This window comes from Rattus norvegicus, chromosome 16, assembly GCF_036323735.1.
Source record: "Rattus norvegicus strain BN/NHsdMcwi chromosome 16, GRCr8, whole genome shotgun sequence".
In the NCBI taxonomy this organism is placed as follows: Eukaryota; Metazoa; Chordata; class Mammalia; order Rodentia; family Muridae; genus Rattus; species Rattus norvegicus.
In genome coordinates this window covers 8,479,948-8,501,283 of record NC_086034.1, presented here as the reverse complement: position 1 = coordinate 8,501,283, position 21,336 = coordinate 8,479,948, and the positions used below count along the sequence as shown (strand labels likewise).

Genomic DNA, 21,336 nt, shown 5'->3' with positions numbered 1-21,336 from the left:
CAAAACTTATATGAAATCCTTTAATATATATATACATATACATATATACATACATACATATACATACATGTATATGTATGTATATACATATATGTGTGTGTATATATATGTATATAAATATAAATATATAAATATATATATATATTAGCCTAAGCTTGCATGGACTGTGGGAATCGCTTAATTAGAACCCTGAGCTAGAGATCAGTGGGCACAGCTTTGTGACACTTGGCCCACCCCCCTTAAAGGCCTGTTCCAATTTTCTAGGTCAGGGAAAACTCCTGGAAACCTTACATGCTAGCATCCTCACGCGCTGTAGGGAGTGATGGCTCTGCTGGGGCCTTGTCTTGAGCTCACTAACCCAGGACTCTCCCACTGCTTAGCAGGGAGCAGGGGTTCCCTCTGAAAACCCTCAGAGACAAACGTTTTGGTTACTGGGGCTTCAGACAGCAGATAACAGAACAAAAACTAACCCAAGACAAAACTCTGGAGAAAAGGATTGGGGGTGAGATGTTTGGAGAGAAGAGTTTAGACAAAGTCAAACATATGTAAACCTTGGTATGTTTCCCTCATTGTAACCAAAATGCCCAGTAGAAGCAACTTAAGGAATAAAGGTTTATTTTTGGCTCCCAGTTTCAGAGTGATTTCAGTCTGTCATGGAGAAGGCATGACTGTGGGAACACGAGATAGTGAGGTTCACATGAAGGCAACCCATAAGCAGAGCCCTGGATGGACACCAGGGTATAATTTCAAACCAACCTACTCTCCCTTGCCAGACTCTACACCTTATGGCCTTAAGAAAGGATTGCAAGTTGGGGAACAAACACTCAAAAGAAGCCTGCGGAGAACACCTCAGATACAAACCATGGCAACATGCTGAGGAAGCCCTGAGCTGTCACCTCCCTGTGGTCGTCAGACTCTGCTCAGCGTAAGTTCTGGAGCAGAGCTGTCGGCTGTGGGGCAGAGTGCGGAAGGCGGGGAATTGAGACACCATTAAGACCAGGAGAATTTCCATTTAGTGTTTGAAATCTCTGTTCAATTAGCAATTAGCCCTTGAGCGAATGACATAAACGTCAGCGGCCACATGTGTCTCTGTGATCAGGTTGTTCAGGGATGTCCCTCTTACAATAAATCCACACAGTCTTGAGTAAGCACCAAAGTGGTTCAGAAAATCCACAAGCCCAGTGAGCAGGAGCAATGAGGAGCATCCACAAACCCAGAAAGGAAAGGAAAGTCCGAGTCCCGGACTTGTCACAGGGAGATGGTGACTCCAGCCCAGCACAGGTGGCATCGTGCTGTGGGTGTGGATGGCAACACCAGACTTTGTCAGCATGTCTGTGGGCAGAGGAAGGCTCTCTGATGCGTTCCTCAGACTCTGTCCACCGCCTCAGCAAGAGGGTCAACATCCCTCTCTCTGTCACTGCTCTCCATCTTTCCAACCAAGGCTGCAGTTCCTATCCCAGCGTGGCACTCACACAGGCGAGATGACTCGGCTGAGGGTACAGGGTGGGTGAACAAGAGGGTGGGAGTGGTTTAGATAAGATATGATCAGAGACCCGTCTAAAGCAAGATGGGGGAATGGGAATGTAGTTTATGGTACAGTAGTCTGAAGCACGCCCAGGTCGGGGGGTTCCTGAGAGCCTTAGGGACAGAAAGTCTGGAAGTTGAATGCCAGAAGACTATCCGTGCCTTATTAAAATTTGGTCCAGGCCAGAAATACCAGTGCCATGTATGTTTTATGTATGAATGAATGTATGTATGAATGTGTGTATGTATGTATGTATGTATGTATAGATGTATAGATGTATATATGTGTGTATGTATATATGTGTGTATTAAACAATTCATTTTTATGTGCATTGGTATTCTGCCTGCATGTACATCTGTTTGTTGGAGTCTCTGGAACTGAAGTTGTGAATTGCCATCTGGGTGCTGGGAATTGAACCCTGGTCTTCTAGAAGAACAGCCAGTGCTCTTAACTGCTAAGCCATCTCTCCAGCCCCTAAATTTTTATTTTATTAAAAATTTAAATGAAAAGAAGAGGAAGATTTATTCAACGTGCTCATTCTGAGAGGAGGAAAAGATAAAGAGGTCTAGCGAGCCCTCCTATCCATTTTGGAGATGCTGACAAGTGCGTGGTTCAAATTTCAACAGACGGCAAAAGCCAACCTCATTTTTAAAAGAACAGAAGCTTTTGAGCAGGGGTGGCTACTCGCAAACTATGTCCCAGGGACCTGAATCAGGGACCTCCTGCAAGGTGACAGACACTATTTGGTGACATCTGAGGACTGTCTGGGTCCTGTTTGGCCCCTGGCAATGTGGTTGGCATTCCCCCTTTCTGCACTCCGCTATCTTTGGATGGATGCTCCAATGTCCTCCAGGGTGAGGCTGTTACTCTCTCATCCAGCAAGGGACACAGAAGTCTGGGGTATTGCAAGGCAGAAGCAGGGGTGGCTAACAGCAGCTTTGAGTGGATGTGTTTGTGTGCCCAGGACCCCCACTGGATCCCTTAGAAAAAAATATTGTATCATAATAATTATGAATTAAATGGACAATTGCGGCATCTCAGGCCAGGTCTCTGGGGTCCAAGTCTGACTCCACCTCTCTCCCTTCCTAGGATTTGGAAGTAAGGGCCTGTCCTTAAGAAATATGGGCCAGGGGTTGGGGATTTAGCTCAGTGGTAGAGCGCTTGCCTAGGAAGCACAAGGCCCTGGGTTCGGTCCCCAGCTCCGGAAAAAAGAACCAAAAAAAAAAAAAAAAAAAAAAAAGAAATATGGGCCATAAACCAAGCTCCTGCTAACAGGTCAACAGTCAGCCACTGCCAGTGTCCCCAGGCACACAGCCCTTAAGAGGAAGCCAGCACAGCAAGTCCCTGGGACTCGCTAGCTCTCACACTACTCAGAGGAAGTCACAGTGATCACAAAATGTCACTTCTTGGAACTATTAGTGGTTAGGGTGGCTTTTCTCTCTCTCCAGTGAAACGAGATTCTTTTTTTTAACTGTTAGGCCATGTGAGTAGCTCTCGGTTACTCATCATACATGAGTCAGTACTGACATCCAACACCCGCTGGGACCCTGGTGAGCATAGCTGGACCCTGTCCATGCCCCTGTTCCTTCTTTAAGATGGGGATCTGAATACCACCTGGCAGGGTTGTGAGGATTAACGGAAAGGAGCCTCACCGGTCATTTCCCAGGCAATGAGTGTTCTGACAGGAGTGACTCGAGAGGAGTCTTTATACTTGATCCCCACTGTGACTCTCATTGGAAGCTGAATGATAGGAGAGGGGGCTCCTTTGCTTCTCAAAGGCTCCTGAGTCTTTTAAACATTTTTTACTTTGTTTATTCCTCTGTGTGTGTGTGTGTGTGTGTGTGTGTGTGTGTGTGTGTGTGTGTGTGTGTGTGTGTGTGTTATGTACAATTTCCATGGCATGCATGAGAGGTGGAGGTCAGAAGACAAGTTTGTGGAGTTGGTTTTCCACCTTTATTTGAGTTTGGGGGGGACCTTATTTCAGTCATCAGGATTGCGTGTCCCGGCATCCAAGTCTCTGTTAATGCAGCGATTCTGGGAGAGTGGGGTCAGGTTGCCAGATGAACCGTCTAGGTGACTAGTTGAGGGGTGGGGTGGGGCTGGAGATCAATTTAACCTCCACGGTGAGTGGTCTGATCGCGTTGGTCACAACTATGACGTGAGTATAGAGTCCTCTGACGAAAGTTTCTTCAGGGAGCATTCAGGTTGGCTAAACATGGAGATTCTGGGTACCTGGCATATCTCAAGGAGGTGTGGCATCCCTACCCTTCTCCCTCAGCCCTTGCTCTATTCTCTCTATGATTGGGTTGTCCAGGGATGTACCTATTATAATAAATCATACATTTTTTAATTTCGTGAGTGATCCCAATGAGTTATTGAAGCTGAGAGGGGTGGAAGGAAACCTTGACTAAGGAGCAGGGAGGACAGAAGCATAGGTGGCCTGGGCACCTTGTGAACGGGCTCCAGAAGTCACAGTGGTTCTGTGAGTCTGAGTCTAGTTTACAGTCTCATAGGTTGTGTGCTCGCCCTGGATAGTTCAGCTCCATAACTGAACTGAATTGTTATCCGATATCTTTACTGATATTGGAGAATGCTGAGAATGCTGTCTTTGGACAGCTGTCATCCTTCAAAGAAGCCAGCTCTTGAGGAAGGGGCCAGGGACCACAGCAGGGTTTGGAGTATGCGATGCTGTGCGGGGACCAGGGACTCAGAAATGTGGAGAGCTGGATACAGAGGAGTAGCAAAGGCACCCACTACAGCAGCTCGAGTCTCTTAACAAGAGCTTAATTCTGCATTCCAGTGTCCTCTGATATGCCAAAGGTCACACGGTAACTTCTGATCTAGTAATTGTAAGCACACGTGCGAGCTGTGGGTGGGGCTGGGTACTGTTGTTCCTGTCTACAGTGTGAACGGCCAAGGCGGTATTTGGGGCATCATCGAGGCTACCAGCTCCATTGATTAGCTAAAGGTAAGCCCGAGCACGAGGTTGGCTTATCCTAGAAGAAGGAAGAAGGGGCCTCTTGTCCTTCATAAAAGGCTTGTTTGGATTGGGGTGCTGGTCCTGTATGTGAATTACCTGGAGACTCAGCCTGAGGGAAAGGATGGGCACAGTACTCTGGAGCAGAGGAAGGGGACAGTGGCCGCGGCTGGACTTTGGTACTTCTCTCTTCCTTGCAAGGGCACGCAGACCACCCTTGAGCATCCCGGGACAGCAGATCCTAGTTATCCTTAGGCTCAGGACACTCCTGCTGTCCAGAGACATATGATGTGGCCAGGCGCCCACCGGGCCTGGATGGTCATGTCCGCCCTTAACAAATGTCACAATCGTTTAAAAATTTCTTACATGCCACACAGTAGGAACCACCATCCTGCATTACGCACGTAACAGACTCCCTTGTGACTTCAATATTATACAGGAAAATGAGGCCCCAAAGGGTGTGTGCGATATGTGAAAAGTCAGGGCTGGGAGGTGGCTAGGCTGGCCTCTCAGACCCAGCCTGCCAGTTTGAGCAACGCTAGGTGGCTGTCTCTACCAAGAGGACCAGGCCTTCAGCCCCACAACACTGACCTAACTCTATGTGGAAACATCCTCTCCTGGGAGTTTCTCACTTAAGCTATACCCTTTCCTGAAGGAGTCAGCATCAATGGCTGGTCTTCGTGAGGCTAGAGAGCTCTCCCCATCTTGCCCAACACAGGATAGCCACAATAAGCCCACCTAGCCCCAGAGATGAAAGTGGCCAACTGAGCCTACTGTGCGCCTGGGTTTCCATCCAACACCTCCCTGACCACGGCGCCCAGCCCCCTGCTATGTCCACCTCAGTTCACTTCCAAGGCCCAGGCTTCCGAGAGCCTGCAGGCTCTGTGAGCAGCAGGTACCACTGGAAAATGGGCACAGTGACAGACACAACGCACAGGGCTTAAGCTGGCTGCTCAGCTCAGCCTACCACCGTTCGATTGCATTTCTACTCAAAGAGGAGAAACGCTCTTCCTCAGAGTCCTCAGGAGATGGAAGCAGCTATTTCTGCCTCCCGGCAAGGGAATTTGCCGTGCTCGGCCCTCCCCTCCGCTGCCTGAATTCTTTCTAGAACCTTGACACAACTGGCAGACAGCATGCCAGGATCCGGGTGAGCTCCCTGGTTCTGAGTTTCCACCATTCCACTGTTTTTTTTTTTTAAGCTGCAAAAGGACTTGGGAGATGGTCGGGCTGGGGGCATCACTTAGCTCCTAAAGTGCTTGGCTTAAAAATATGTGGACCTGGGTTTTACTCCCAGAATCCAGGTAAAAAGCTGGGATGGTGGTGTGTGCTGGGAGGTGGAGACAGGCAGACCCTTGGGGCTCTCAAAAAAAAGTGGCTTCTGAGGACAGAGACTGGAGGTTGTTCTGTACACGGAGCAAACCACACACACACACACACACACACACACACACACACACACACACACACACACACACACACACACTAGCTCCCAGTCAGAGATTAACTGTGGTGTTTTATTATCAGAAGGGAACTCATGAATATTCGGGGCTTATCCCAAGCCCTCTGTAAGCTCTGTAGGGGACGGTCTAGTATGGTATTCTCTCCTTCCCACCTAAGGGGCAGCATAAGGTGCCGGAGTAGCCATTGCTGAGCTGACTGAATGGGGCAGATGCAGAGGGCAGAGAACAGAGGCCATGGCTAGCTGTGGTTTTTGTTTCTCCACCCACCACAGGGGTGTTGTTTCCCCAGCTGTTCCCCAGGGCAGGAACAGGAGTGACCACAGGAAGCTGGCTCTCTGAAAAAGCTGCCGACTCAGCCCCCTTGGTTCCCTGGAGGGCAGTTTGTCTGGCACCGCATCTGTCTAGACATTTGCTTGAGGGTTCTGCCAGCATTGTTTCTTGGGCACAGGTTCTTCGTAGCCCTTCAGAGCTGAGACAAACAAGGGTGCTGATCTGAGTTCCCTTCAAGCTCGCGGGATACAACCTCAAGTTTCAGTGCCTCGGAGTGTGGCTGCTGGAGACTGGGTTCTCACAGCGGTGGCTAAGTTACAGGAGGTCATACAGTGGCTCTAGTCCAATTTGGAGCCACCATCGGTGGCTTTCTAAGAGGAGTCCTTATGAGAGGTGTCCTTCTAGGAGGAGCATGTAAGAACACAGCCATAGACAGGGCGATGACCACAAGGAGCATGGGAGACGGGAACCTGAAGGCAAAGAGGGGTGCTCCGAAGCTAACAACCCTGCCTTCACTTCCAGCTTCCAGCTTCTGGAACCGTGGGGAAGTGAGTTTCTCCTTAAGCTGGCCAGGCACACCGCTCTACCTCTCTCTTACCCCCTTTTGTGAGCAGTGGTCTTCCAGGCGCAGGAAAGGTTTCCCAGGGTGGGCTTCGGGGACGGGCTACCTTGAGATAAGTCACTTCACCTGCTCCTGGACCCCTCTCTGCTCACTGTTTTCTCCATCTTTGTCACCAGACCAGGGTCCCTCTGAGCCCTTCCATGCGTCAGGGGGCTTCCGGTTCACCCGGTGTCCTACACTGGGTGACAGGAAGATTCCTGGGTTGGGTAGGTGGTAGTTTCGGCAAAGCGTTAATTGTTTATTGTCATGCCTTTCGCTAGCTCTGGCTTCAGCCGTGGTTAGAGTTCCCTGTTGGGTGAGCTGGGTGCTGGCTACCAGTTTCAGGCTCCTTCTGAGCCAGGCAAATGAGTTCAGTACACTGGGGAGCCATGTCTCTTCCACTGAAGGCTCTCAAGCCTTCTCCAGAGTCTCTGCTAGGAGGCTGCTGGTACAGAAATGGTCTCCCCCACACCCCAGTCGCAGCCTCCCTTTCTTCTGGTCATTCTCCAGCCACAGCTCTGCTTCCTGGCTGGTCTCCCCAGTATTCCACCTGGCCCTTGGCCCTTGTTTAGGATGTATTTTGGGGGGACCCACACTTACATGCAGTTTCTCTGTTTCCTGTCTGGGGATTTGTTTCCTCACCTGCAAAGTGGAAGGACTGCCCACTCTGGGCCATGTTTGCCTGCTGAGCTGAGCTTGACTCAGGACGAGACGAACTCCTAGCTATTATCAATTTTAGTTTGGTCGAAGCATTAGAAGGAGAAATGAGGGAAAGGGGGGAACAAGTCTACAGTCTGACTCATCTCTTACCAAGAGAACATCTGGAGCTGAGTGGCTGATAACAGTGCTTTTCCCTCCCCACTCCCCACACAGCCCCACCACTTGCCAGCGACTTCTATGGAGAGCCACCAGGGGCTGGGGAGACAGCTAAGTTAGCAAGCATTTGTTGCACCTAACTTTGACTCTCAGCACTAATGTCAGACAAAAAAAAATGCTGTAATATGGTGACTTGAGCTTGGTAGAGAGCAGGATCCCAGGACTGAGTACGAGGTCCCAGTGAGAGACCTTATTTCAAAAAACAAACCTGGAACTGTTCCCAGGGAATGACAAGTGAGGTTGACACACTCTGCCCCCAACCCCACCCTAGCCAATTCATTTTAACAGCATACAATAGCAGCTGAGCCCATCTTCTGCCCTTACTCTGCTCTCTATGTGCTATTACGAGGTGTCTCTAGCATGTGCGCGCGTGTGTATGTGTGTGTATGTGTGTGTGAATGTGTGTGTATGTGTGTTGTGCTGTGTGTGTTTGAATGTGTGTGTGTGTGTGCATGTGTGTGTGAGTATGTGTGTGTGATTGTGTATGTGTGTTGTGGTGTGTGTGTGTGTTTGAATGTGTGTATGTGTATGTGTGTGAATGTGTGTGTGTGAGTGTTATGTATGTTTGAATGTGTGTGTGTATGTGTGTGAGTGTGTGTGTATGTGTGTGTGTGAGTGTGTATATGTGTTGTGGTGTGTGTATGTGTGTTGTGGTGTGTGTGTGTATGTGTGTGTGTGTGTGTGTGTGTGTGTGTGTGTGTGCGTGTTTGCTTGCCATCATTATGAAGGATGCTGGCTTCTGCAAGATGATCTTACATCAAACTAACCTTTCCACTGCCCAGCCAGAAGCCCCAGATGCCTCCTCAGTAGCTCTCTGGTTGCATACAGGTCAGTGCTCTGCTCTGCAGTTTTTTCATTCCCAGCATTTTTATTCTATTTCAGGGCTTCAGCAAGATCACCTGACCTCATTTGCCTCCCCCCCCCCCCATGCTGTTCATTCATTCAAAGTCACACATTCACTCAACGGTAATTAAATGTATAATGTGTCAGGTATAACTGTGGTGATCATTCATTATGCAAAGAGCTCCAACCACCCCTTCTTCCCCCCTTCCTTAGTCAAAGTGATGTTTGTATGAGCACCTGTGGGGTAGCAACAAAGTGAGAGGACAGAGCCTTCATCCTGAGAGGAGAGCAGACTCCGGGGAAACCTGAACCACAGAGGTAGAAGGCAAGACTCCCAGCTACAACTGGGAGATGCGACTCTAAAGATAAACAAAACTGACAAACACAACAGCTTTCAAACCCCAGGAGTTAACCAAGTGTGTGAACACCATCAGAAAATGCTGTTCGGGGGGCTCTAGAGATGGCTCGGTGGTTAAGAGCACTGGCTGCTCTTCCAGAGGACCTGGGCTCAATTCTCAGAGCCCATGGGACAGTTCAAAACTCTAAGTCCTGTTCCTGGGCATGCCACCCTCATGCAGACATATGAGCAGTCAAAATCTAATGTACATAAAAAATAAAAAATAATTTAAAAAGAAAATACTATTAATTGAAATAACTGCCGAACTTTTGAGAAAGATCAATATAAGTCTGCGGTTTTCTTACTTAGGGCTGCTCCTTGCCCTTGGCCTCCAGCTCAGTTCTTAAGAGAGTTTTTACCAGGATGGAGCCATGATGGAGACTCGGCAGAAGGCAGAAATGGTTCATTCAGTTCTGAGCAGTCAGCAACAGCCAAATAGCAAGCAGCCTCTGTCGTCTTGGCAGCAGAGACTTGGGAAGACCACCATGTTTGCATGGGGCGTATGTTTGTGATAGGGCTGGGAGCTCCTACAGTGGAGGCCACAGAGAACTGGCCCCAGTTCCCAGGTGCTCTTGCCTGACTCAAGCCTGGCCATATTGTTGACGTGAGAGCTAGGTAGGGCAAGTTCTCCGTTGAGAGAATTCTCCGCCCTCCCACAGAAGTAGTGGCAGGAGTCACCCACTAGTGGATTAGTAAACATCACAGGAACAGGGTGACCACAAGGAAGCCACATTTAAAAGCAAAAGCAAGACTAAAGTGCACACATAACAGAGATGTGAAAGGCGGCAATTTGTCAAAGAAAGCACTTGACCTCTTATCTAAAGTGCCTACATTTAGCAAGTGTGGTGGCTTACTTCTGTCTGTAATACCAGCATTCCGGATGCTGGGGCAGAAGGGTCATAAGTATGAGGCCAGCCTGTGAGGCCCTGTCTCAAAGCAAAACAAAACAACAACAAAAACCCTAACGAAAAAAATAGTATAGTTTGAGCGTGAAATGTCCCCCTGTCAGGGCAGTGTTCACATATGTGGTCCCCAGCTGGCGGCCCTGTTTTGTAAGGCTGTGGACAGGGGGTTGTAAGTGGCAGATGTTGGGCCATTGGGAGTGAGGCTTTGCTTCTGGCCCAAGTTCTCTACTTCCTGATCTTTCCTGAGTTCCCACCACCATGGACAGAGCCCCAGGCTCCTTGCCTTCTGTGGTGAAACCATGAAGCAGACCCACTCTCCCTTAGGTTGCTTCTTGCAGGTATTTGAGAGAAGCCACAGCATACGTAGGTAAAGCATCCAGTTTTTAAAAACACCAAAAGAGATGTATAAAGCCAAAGGGAGACAGAGCTGTACACCGTCAGGGATTCTGAGTTCCTCCTCATGGTTTGGATCTCACAAATAAGGACTTAAAAAAGAACATTCTGCCAGTAAACTCAGAAAGCTAAAAGAAAACCGTAAAGAACCTCAAGGAGATGTGAGAGTGATGGAGTAGCAATTTCAGGGAGATGGAAATTGAGAACAGAATTTCTTGACTTGGAAGACTCACTATTAAAATTAAAATCTCCAGGGGGAGCACGAGAGTGTGTGTGTGGGAGCACAAGGAGCATGTGTGGGGAGCACGAGGAGCATGTGTGGTAGGGCATGAGGAGCATGTGTTGGGGAGCATGTGTGGTAGAGCATGAGGAGCATATGTGGGGAGCACGAGGAGTGTGTGTGGGGAGCATGAGGAGCATGTGTGGTAGAACATGAGGAGCATGTGTGGAGAGCATGAGGAGTGTGTGTGGGAGCACAAGGAGCATGTGTGGGGAGCACGAGGAGTGTGTGTGTGGGAGCACAAGGAGCATGTGTGGGGAGCACGAGGAGCATGTGTGGGGAGCACGAGGAATGTGTGTGGGAGCACAAGGAGCATGTGTGGGGAGCACGAGGAGCATGTGTGGGGAGCACAAGGAGCATGTGTGGGGAGCACGAGGAGCATGTGTGGGGGAGCTTGAGCATGTGTGGTAGAGCATGAGGAGCATATGTGGGGAGCACGAGGAATGTGTGTGGGAGCACAAGGAGCATGTATGGGGAGCACGAGGAGCATGTGTGGGGAGCACGAGGAATGTGTGTGGGAGCACAAGGAGCATGTGTGGGGAGCACAAGGAGCATGTGTGGGGAGCACGAGGAGCATGTGTGCGGGAGCACGAGGAGCATGTGTGGGGAGCACGAGGAGCATGTGTGGGGAGCACGAGGGTCATGTGTGGGGGAGCACAAGGAGCTTGTGTGGGGAAGCATGAGGAGCATGTGTGGGGAGCACGAGGAGCATGTGTGGGAGCACAAGGAGCGTGTGTGGGGAGCACGAGGAGTGTTGTGGGGGAGTAGAAGAGAGAACGAGTGCACTTGAGAGTAGATAAACAGAGATGATTCAACATGGCTGTGCCTGATGGAGCTGGCCTGTGATCCCCAGGTAATCAGCCGAGGCAGGGGACTGACAAGCTACAACAGGGCTGAAAGAAAGGGAACAGACTTGCAGAGATATAGAAAACAGCAACAAGCACTTCCGTCAGTGCGCTTGTAATGTATGGAGATGCGTGGAGATGTGTGGAGTTGCAAAGAGACTCGTGGAGACGCGTGGAGATGCATTACATGACTGATGGAGATGGGAGGGAGAAAGCAGAAAAAATACTTAAAGAAAAGAAGAATGGAACTTTCCTATTTGATGTATGCCAAGGAGGAGGAGGAAGGAAGAGGGAGGGGGAAGGAGGGTGGGAAGGAAGGAGAGAGAGAGAGAGAGAGAGAGAGAGAGAGAGAGAGAGAGAGAGAGAGAGAGAGAGGGAGAGGGAGAGAGAGACAGACACAGACACAGACACAGACACAGACACAGACACAGACACAGACACAGACACAGAGACACAGGGAGTTATATCCATCTTAGCACTGAGGTGGCTGTGGACAGATAGACAGTGCCAGGGTTGGTGTTGTGGAACAATGAGATGACAGAATTTACAATTCACCCCAAAGGCTTGAAAGTAGCTTGAACAGCCTGGTGATTCTGACCTGTACCTATGTGATTGCTTAGAAGTTTGCCTGGCGATAGGGAGGAGTGCTGACCTGATTAGAGGTGGAGGGACACCTGAAGTACTGAGAGAAAAATGAAAACTGCTAATCAATGCCAACCCGTGTCAAAGCCAACTTTAAAAACCAGAAAAGCAGGATGGCAGCGTTCCCTGGTGTGCCGAGGCAGAGGAGTACTTGCAGTCAGATCCGAGTTAGAGGAAATGCTGAAGGAAGGGTCAATTGGCAGAGCAGCAGCCATGGACTAACTGAAGACCGGAGATCATAGAAACAAGGAGTAAAGGGAAGAGTCTACGAGTGCATGTTTAATTTTACACCATTTTATATTTAATCCACTCTAACAGATGTGCAGAAATTCTACTCATTAAACATACTAGTCACTTCCTGTAGACAGATTAAATTACAACCTTTGAATACCACTAGTGTGTGACTTTGTGGGTGAGACAAACTCCTGTGGGAGTTCAGGGGGAACTCAGGTCTACAGTATTTGTTTAGAGTGGTGAGATGGATCACATGCTCTCTGTAAGAGATGTGTAAGGGGGATTCGAACTCAGGTTCTTGTGCTTGCATGACAAGGCTTCAAAGTCACAGGCTTAAAGGAAAAGGTGTGCAACACCAAAGCTGGTACGACGGCTGGCACTGGTCATGTCAATCACCATCAAACAGAAGCTGAGGAAAGAGAGGCCAGGACAGGAGTATTCACGGGACTGACTCAGGGGCACACCAGCAAGCGGCTATGGTTTGATCTGAAGAGGTCCTAAAGGCTTAAATAGTGAAAGACTTGGTCCCCAGCCTGAGCTGCTACTGGGTCCTAAAGAGATGGGCATTTGGTGGAAAGAGATCAGTCACTTGTTCTTGAGGAAGACAGAGGGCTTTAGACTCTTTTTTTTTCACTCAATCTTTACTTCCTGGATGTGGTGGGTGAATAGCTTTCTGGCCCACGTTCCTGGAAAGGTTCTGTGCTGCCAGGGACCCAAGCGAAGGACAAGTGGTTATGACTCTCTCCTCAGTAAACTGATTTCAAAACTTTCCTTTTGAAAGTTATCAGTGTCATCATTATTGCTGTGTGTGAGTATGGACATGCCTCAGTGCTCCTGTGGATGCCAGGGGCTGGTCAACCTCAGGAGTCAGCTCTCTCCTTCCACTGTGGATTCCAAGGACTGAACTCAGCAGCAAGTAACTTTACCCACACCTTACCAGCTTGAAAGCTGACCGTCTCCCCCCCCCCCCGTGTGTGTGTGTGTGTGTGTGTGTGTGTGTGTGTGTACGTGCACACACGCACGTGTGCGTGCATGTGCATTGTGTGTATTAATGTGAATGTGGAGATCAGAGACAATCTGAGATGTTAACTGTCCCCTTCAGTTAACTGCACCATTTTGTTTCAGACACAGTCTCTGTTTATTTTATGTAGGCCAGGCTAGCTGACTGAAGGTCTGAGGATTGCCCTGACTCCACCTCCCATCTTGCTATAGCAGCACTGTGATTTCAGAAGCTTGTGCCATGTGTCCAGCTTCTGCAAGTCTGGGGATTCGAACTCAGGTCCTCATGCTTGCATGACAAGAGCTTTTACCTACTGAGCCATCTTCAAAGTCCCAGCAAGTTGACCTTTTCAGGCATTTTGTCACAATGCTGGGAGGCTAACACAGAAGGAGCAATAGATAGTAATGTGTACACGACTAGAAAGAAAGCCTCAAAAACCTCAAAGCAAAAAGCAGTGGTGAGATAATAAGAAAACCGAGAATTAAATCATAAGATTTTCATGCTCCGATCTCGGTAACTGAAGAACATTTAGACACCAGAAGCTTCATAGAAGATGTGACATCAGTAATTTGAGTTAATCAGCACACAAGGCGCGCCTCATACGGATAGATTTTGTTCATAGGGATATTTGGAATATCCTTCATGGTAGATGCATACTAGGCTAGAGTAAGTTCTGATAAGGCTAAAATTGGAATTATACAACGTACATCCTCCTCCTATACTGGAATTAAATTAGAAACAATAACAGAAAGAGTTTTGGAAATTGTCAAATACTTGAAACTAACACGATTTTAACTCTGGGTGCGTCCATTGGGATATCAATAACGTGCATGCTTACCTTAAGACACCAAAATCAAGCAAGAGACAAAGCAGATGAAAAGGAAACCATGAAGATGAGGACGTTCAGTCAGAGACAGTGGAGCAGAAAAGGCAAAGCATGAGAGGAGAATCAAAAGGCCAAAAAAAAAAAAATAGGCCTTTGAAAAGATTATAAACTCAGCAGTCCTTCAACCAGATTGGCCAATAGTAATAAAAAGGCCCAGCGATGGAAACGGAGTTCTTGACACAACTCTACAGAGGCTTACAAGGGAATTCCGTGAGCAAATGATGCCAACAAACGGTGGGCCACCCCCAAGGCAAGCCAAGCCCAAGAAGGACAATGACCCAAGGCCCTAAACAACTATGCTTCCCATTCCTTCATTGAAGGAATGTTCTGGTTAGTTTCATTGTTAACTTGACACAGCCTGGAGTCACCAGGAAGTGGGAAGCCCAACTGAAGAATTACCTAGATCAGATTGCCCTTGACCATATCTGGGAGAAGCTACCTTGACTAAAGATGAATGCTGAAGACAGAGCCATTGTGGGAGGCCCCGTCCCTGGGAAGTTGGTCCTGGGCTGCTTAAGAAACTGGCTAAGCACGAGACAGAGACTGAGCCAGTAAGCAGCCTTCCTCCACGGTTTCTGCTTCAGCTTCTGGCCTGACTTCCCTCAGCGATGAACTGTGTGACTTCCACGTGTGAAGCCAAATAAATCCTTTCCTTCCCAGGTTGGTTTTGGTTGTGGTCTTCATCATAACAGAAAGCAAACTTTGACACTGTACTAGCCACTTTTACATCAACTCGATAAGGTAGAATCATCTAAAAAGGAGAGAACCTCAATTGAGAAAAATGCCTCCGTAAGAACTGGCTGTGGGAAGTTTTCTTAATTAGTGATTTATGTCAGAGGTCTGAGTCCACTGTGGGTGATGCCGTCCCTGGGTTGGTGGTCCTGGGTTCAGTGAGAAAGCAGGCTGAGCAAGCCATGATGAGTAAGCCAGGAAGCACATTCCTCATGGTCTCCGCCTCAGCTCCTGCCTCCAGGTTCCTGACCTGTTTGAGTTCCTGTCCTGACTTCCTTTGATGATGAACAGTGATGTGGACGTGTGGACCAAACAAACCGTTTCCTCCCCAGTTTGCTCTCGGTCATGGTGTTTTATTACAGCAGCAGTAGCCCTGACTAGAACAGACACAGAATGGAATTGGTTCACAACTCACTGATGGTCTGATGTCAAAGCCAGACAGGAGACCGTGTGTAAAAGAAGATTGCTGCCTTCATTCCTCAAGATCTCACACACACAGCAGTGCCAAGCACAAGCAAGCCAGTAAAGTAAACTCCAGAAAGATAAAAATGTGAACCATTAGCCAATGGGGTCGATTTCAGAAACACAGCTGCCTAATTTTGACACCCGAGAGGTATGTTACCTGTCTGTCCCTTTTGTTAACATAATAGAACCGAGGACATTAACTATGTGACCCTTTCACGAGGTGCAAAAGCATCTGACAGAGTCATGTGGCTCTGGCTTCCTCTTACGCGGAAAGTTCCAGCAGGTCCTCTGGCAGAACACTGGTGTGCAAGGTGATGTTATCAGGTACAGGAGAGGGATTTAATCCCTAAGAACTGTATATTTGTCCCAAACTTTTGCAAGTAGCAGTCAAGGGCAAATTTGTATTCCTCAATAACGTTCTCTAGGTGCGAAGGCTAAGCTCAGCTGTCACCTTGGCTACATTTGGAATCAACTAAAACCCAAGCATCTGGGCACGCCCGTGAGAGACTTCTCTTTTTTTTTTTTTTTTTTTTTGGTTCTTTTTTTCGGAGCTGGGGACTGAACCCAGGGCCTTGCGCTTCCTAGGTAAGCGCTCTACCACTGAGCTAAATCCCCAGCCCCGAGAGACTTCTCTTAACTGGGTCATTTGAGGTCAGAAGACCTACCCTACATCGGAGCCAACCTGGTGGCAAGCCCAAATAGGTAGGCGATCACGGAAGAAGGAAACGCTAACTTTTTGCCTGCTTGTCCCAATTCTCAATAGAGAGTCCATCCATCCTTCTCTGGAGGCAGGATTAGATGCTTTAATAGCGTGCTGGTTCTAGAACCTTCTTTGGGATTTCGACATAAACTGAAGACCAAGTGAGATATCCAGACTCTCAGACTGAACAACTACCAAAGTCTTGGTGTTTCTGTTGGGAGATGGGACTAGAACCTATACATCATTCTAATAAATCTACACACACACACACACACACACACACACACACACACACACACACACGTTTCATTCTATCAGTCAGTTCTGTTCCTGTAACGACTAAACCAGGAGCGGGGTGGGGGTGGGGGTGGGATCAGGAGAAAGTTGCCTAAGTGTCTGAGACAATCGTCGCTTAGAACCATTGCAGTCAATGGGCAGAGAGCACAGACACCTGCTATAGCACCCACGAACCTGGGTGACAGCATTCTGAGTGCACAGAGAGACACGCACGCACTTCTCAGATCTGTCCAGCAGCTAAATCCATGCAGACAGAGAGACGGACTGGTGGCAGTCAGGGATGGGAGCGGGGACCGCTTATTCCATGCGGGATGACAATACTTATCAGATAGTCTGAGGTGTGGCCGCACAACACACTGCCTGTCTGGACTGCCACTGGATTTTATAGCTCAAAACGGCCAACCCTCTGCCATGTGAATTTTACTTTAATAGAAAAATCAATTCAATCTTATTCATTAAATTCTCGTGTAACACGGTCTTTGTCCCTTTATCAAGAGGTTGGCACATGCCCTCCAGAGCAGGGCAGTGGGGACAATCCATCATATCAGACAAATCTGGCAGCTGATCCTCCCACAAAAGTCAGCTGTGACCCCAGCTGGAGGAGAATGCCTGCCGAGTGTCAGATGCTGTGATCCTAGCTGCCCACACCCCGATTTCTCCCCAGAGTGGAGCTTCTGCCTAGACTTTAGCCCAGAGCTCAGAGCCCAGTCCCGGCTTCTAGCCCACCCAACCCTGCCTTTGTGAAAGAAGAAACTTTCTCCTCACCTAAGCTGTGCCTGCTGAGGATGACAGAGGCACAGCGGGAGTCCAAGCCCCGCGGCTCTGTTCACTTTTTCCTGGTGCTGGCGGAGGCTTAGAAATGTGCTGAAGTCTGGGGTCCACCTAAGGCTGGTTAAACAGAAGTCTCCAGAGGAACTTGGAGAGTTTGAAGAGCTCCTTCAGTTTCTAATAGAGGACCAAGATCCCTGAAGATGCCACTGATGGCATCTGTTTCTGGAATTCAGCGCTCAGGTCTAGACTACCAGAGAATACCACCCAGCTACCAACACAACCAGCTCCTTCCTGCCTGAGGTCTAGCCAGTGTCCACACTTTTAAGTAGCGCCTGCAGGGCCTACCACCTCTAAGACCCAGCACCTGTGAGGTTCAGCACCTGTATGACCTTGCACCTGTGAGGCTCAGCACCTGTATGACCTTGCACCTGTGAGGCTCAGCACCTGTTTGACCTTGCACCTGTGAGGCTCAGCACCTGTTTGACCTTGCACCTGTGAGGCTCAGCACCTGTATGACCTTGCACCTGTGAGGCTCAGCACCTGTATGACCTTGCACCTGTGAGGCTCAGCACCTGTATGACCTTGCACCTGTGAAGCTCAGCACCTGTATAACCTTACACCTTCAGGTCACACCAACATCTGTGCAACCCAGCACCTACCAGACTCAGTTACTGAAGGGCCCAGAATCTTAAGGGAATACCAGACTATCTTCTGCCGGTGACTCAAACAGATAATAGTCCCACCGTGACTAGCTGCTGCCTTCCCAGAACTCCTTGGAGTTATTCAATCATCCTCTACACTCTCAGCTCACTCTCAGACTGGGTTGCTTCCTGGCACAGACAGAGGAGCCTTGGGCTGCCCAGTTCTCCCTGTGGAAGCTTTATCTAGTGTCTAAGCCATCTGTGGTCATAGTGATCCTCATGGACATCAAATGTCATTAGAGTCCCCAGCCGTTGGAGCCCAGGACCCTTGACACTTGCTCTCATGCTGGAGCCTGAGTTTCAGGCACACATAAAACAGATGCTGGGATCATGGCTGAGTGCTGGTTAACCAGCTTGTGCTGAGAGCTGGAGGAGGATTGAGCCCCGGGTGCATGGTGCCCACGGACCACAAGACCAAGGAGGTTCTTTCACCGATCGACCCCACCCTTAAGCGAAGGGTCAAGCACACAGGCAGTCATTCCCCACACAGAGCCAAATTCTTACTGAAGTATCTGGAGGCGAAGGTTCTTCTTTTGCTGGAAGCCGCCGGCAGCATCTCTAAGCTGGCAGCGTGCAGATTTCTCCTGTATCTTCTCTGGAAGGCAGCAGCCACATCCTCAGAGAGACGAGCTAATTCCCGGTTTCAGCAGCGGGCGATCAGCATCTACAGTAAAGACATATATATTTAGAACGCCCTTTCCAGGCATTTGCCTGGATTTCAAACACAAAGCCTGCAGCGAGAGACGAGTTTCTCTGTGGAGCGTGTACCATGGGGATTTGAGAGCAGAAGTGGAGAAGTCAGAGTATCAGTTCCTCAAATCTGTGAAATGGGACCAGCAGTGACACGACCGCGTCTCAGAGGGTGGAGATGACAGATTCATCCGCAGGAGCGAAGGCTCTGGGAGCCATGGGCTCTAGCCACTAGACTTGAGGAAACAACATGGAGCTAAGTAAGGGAACAACGTGTGCAGATTGTTCTGAGCGTGCTGGCAGCCCCTGGCACACATTATGGCCCCTGGGGCTTGTGGTCCATGCATGTGTGGGGCAGAAGCCAAGAAAACTCTGTCACATCCTCTGTGTACCACTTCTCCATTCTATCTTTGGAAGTGTGTCGTTGTTATGTCATTTACAGTTGTGAAAAACAGATACAAACAAACAACAAACAAAAACAAAAGCCTTGCTTGTCACTAGCCAAGTGGCGTTTCTGCAGCCATTAACGCCATTCACAGGGAGTCCCAGAAGACTTAAAGCAAAGCCAGGTTCTTCCCCTACCCACCCTGTCTCCATTTTGCTAGCCTCTACCAGCTGAGCTTGTAACAAGTTCCTGGTGGATTCTTCCAGGCTGGGCCAGAGGAGGCAGGGCTGAGGAGGAGGTAGAGATGTGGGCTAAATCGGTCCATCCCCCTGCTGCAGAGAATGGAAGCTTGGGGCTATGGATTAGTGGCTGGTGTTCTGTGGGTCTTGCTGGGGCAGAATGATTCTGGCTTGCACTTTAGCATCTGGGCACAGTTCCTGTCACTGACTGGCCCCCGGGGAGTGATGGGACAGCATCTGGAAAGGAGAAGGCAGACTGCCTTTGGGATAGCAGAGAGACTGAAGCAGTCACTAAACCTTAAATTTGCAAGTGCCCAAACTCAAAAAGTCGATATGACCTGGAACCCAGGAGTACAGACAGCCTTGAATACTGAGCTGAGCTGGGAGCCTCCAGGGCAGAGATGGGGCCAGGAAAGGAAGACCCTGGAGTTGGTACAGACCTCAGAGACCCTGGGAGATCTGGAGTGACACCTTCAGTCTGTCCAGAAGCATGCAGTTTGGAAGCATAGGTGGACTGGGGTAAGGGCACAGAGGGAGGAGGCACCCAAACCCACTGTAGCAAGGCTTAAGGATGAATGCTCTGGCTTCACAGCCCAGCAATCAGGAGGTGAGGGTAGAGAATCAAAAGTTCAAGGTAACCCTCAACTATAGAGTGACCTCAAAGCCAGCCTGTGCCCTCACGGAGAGCCTATTTAAAAAGAAACAAAGTTGGAGTTAAAGTTGGATTCAGGGATGCAAGTGCGAGCGCGTATTGGCTCCCTTAGGAGGAGCATCCTCATAACTGGTGGCAGATGTGGCTGGATCCAGCAGGTTGACACTGTCAATCTGTCAATCAAGTCTGTTTTTTTTTTCCAGTTCTGTTAGCTTCTGGGGTGTGTCCCCCTCCTCCTTCTCTCCCCTTCACCTTTCTTCCTCCTCCTTCCTCCCCTTCCTCCTTCCTTCTTCCTTTCCCCCCTCTCCCTTTATGTTGGAATCAGCTTTGGGGCTAACATTTCTTCTCTCCCACAGACCTGGAGGAAAAAGTAGACTTTCCAGTCTTAGACAAACCAGGGAGCTTCTTCGAAAGGCCTGTCAAAGTCCTTCTTCCCTTTATTTCGGGCACTAACAACCCACTCGACTGAATCCAAACCAGTGAGTGCAGTGTTCTGATTGGCTAAAGCAGCTGGGTCCTCATCCCATCTCAGGAACTGGGTGGTGCTGGCTTTCCGAAAGCCCAGAGGTGGCAGGTAGAGGAGACAGGTGGATGCTGGAATAGACTTCAGGAGACTGTTACAAGTGTGTGTGTGTTTGCGGGAATTGAGGAGGGGTAGCTCCTAAACCAGTATGCTACTGTGGGGTTGCAGTAGAGAGGGGTCACCTCTGTGAAAGCGGTTTGCTATCCAGACCTCCACCTCAGTCCTCTTCTAACCTACCTTTCTAAGCAAGGTCAAGAGCAGGCCACACCCAGCCAAGCCTGCACACAGCTGGGGCCGGCCTAGAGGGTGAGTTGGACGCCTCCCTGAGCATGACTCAGCTCTAGTCATGGCTCTGCACCATGGCTCACAACAGATCTGTTTGCCCTGGACTTGGGCCAGTGCCCCTGTGCCCTACCTCACCCCACCTGCAGGCATTAATAACAGCTGGCATAGGACTGCGCAATGCACACATTTATGTGACACCTGACAGCGGCTGGGGGAGGGTCTCACTGTGGAATCCGGATGCTCCGAGCCACGCAGCAATTTAATGTGGCTTAGGAGGGTTTTTAAAGTCCATCGTTAAAGAATAAACTCACAGCCTGGGGTCAGGAAACTTGTGCAGCCCTGGCTACCCACTCACCCCACACAAGGTCGCTGCTGTGTATGGCTCTCCTGGAGTGGTCCTGGCTCACCTGGGTTTCACCTCTGCTCATCTGGACCTGGAGAGCAGGCTTCTCTGCCTTTGCCCGAGCCTCCGGGGGCTCCTTCTTCGGCGCCCGGAGGGAGCACTTGGGCTGCCGCCCCTCTTCTCACCCTGTGGGCGCCCTGCCTTTGGCCCTGCCCCTGGCTCCCATGGGTCGAGCCCGCTGGTAGGACCAGGGGATGCAACCCAGGCTGAACATCATCAGGCAGGATGCAGGTTTCCTGTCTCCTCGATGCCTCTGGGGATGATGCTCTGACAGCTGTCCTTGGCTGGCCTCAGTCGCTCGCAAAGTGTTGCTGTGAAAGTCTGACCTCTGCTGGGAAGTGCCGCGCCGAGGAGGGCCT

The 21,336-nt window shown here is 49.5% G+C and overlaps 1 protein-coding gene across 4 annotated transcripts in view; it reads right to left on the bottom strand.

Annotated features, from left to right (window-relative positions):
* Positions 1-21,062, bottom strand: part of Arhgap22 (Rho GTPase activating protein 22) — a 157,602-nt gene extending 136,540 nt beyond the window's left edge. For 2 of the 4 annotated variants that reach the window (XM_017600084.3, XM_063275360.1), the window contains exon 1: positions 18,305-18,562. In XM_017600084.3, the coding sequence (XP_017455573.1) occupies positions 18,305-18,356 (52 nt within the window). In that variant the 5' untranslated portion in view covers positions 18,357-18,562. The other 2 variants (XM_063275358.1, XM_039094464.2) reach the window with 2 other exon arrangements.
* Positions 21,063-21,336: the final 274 nt, after the last annotated feature.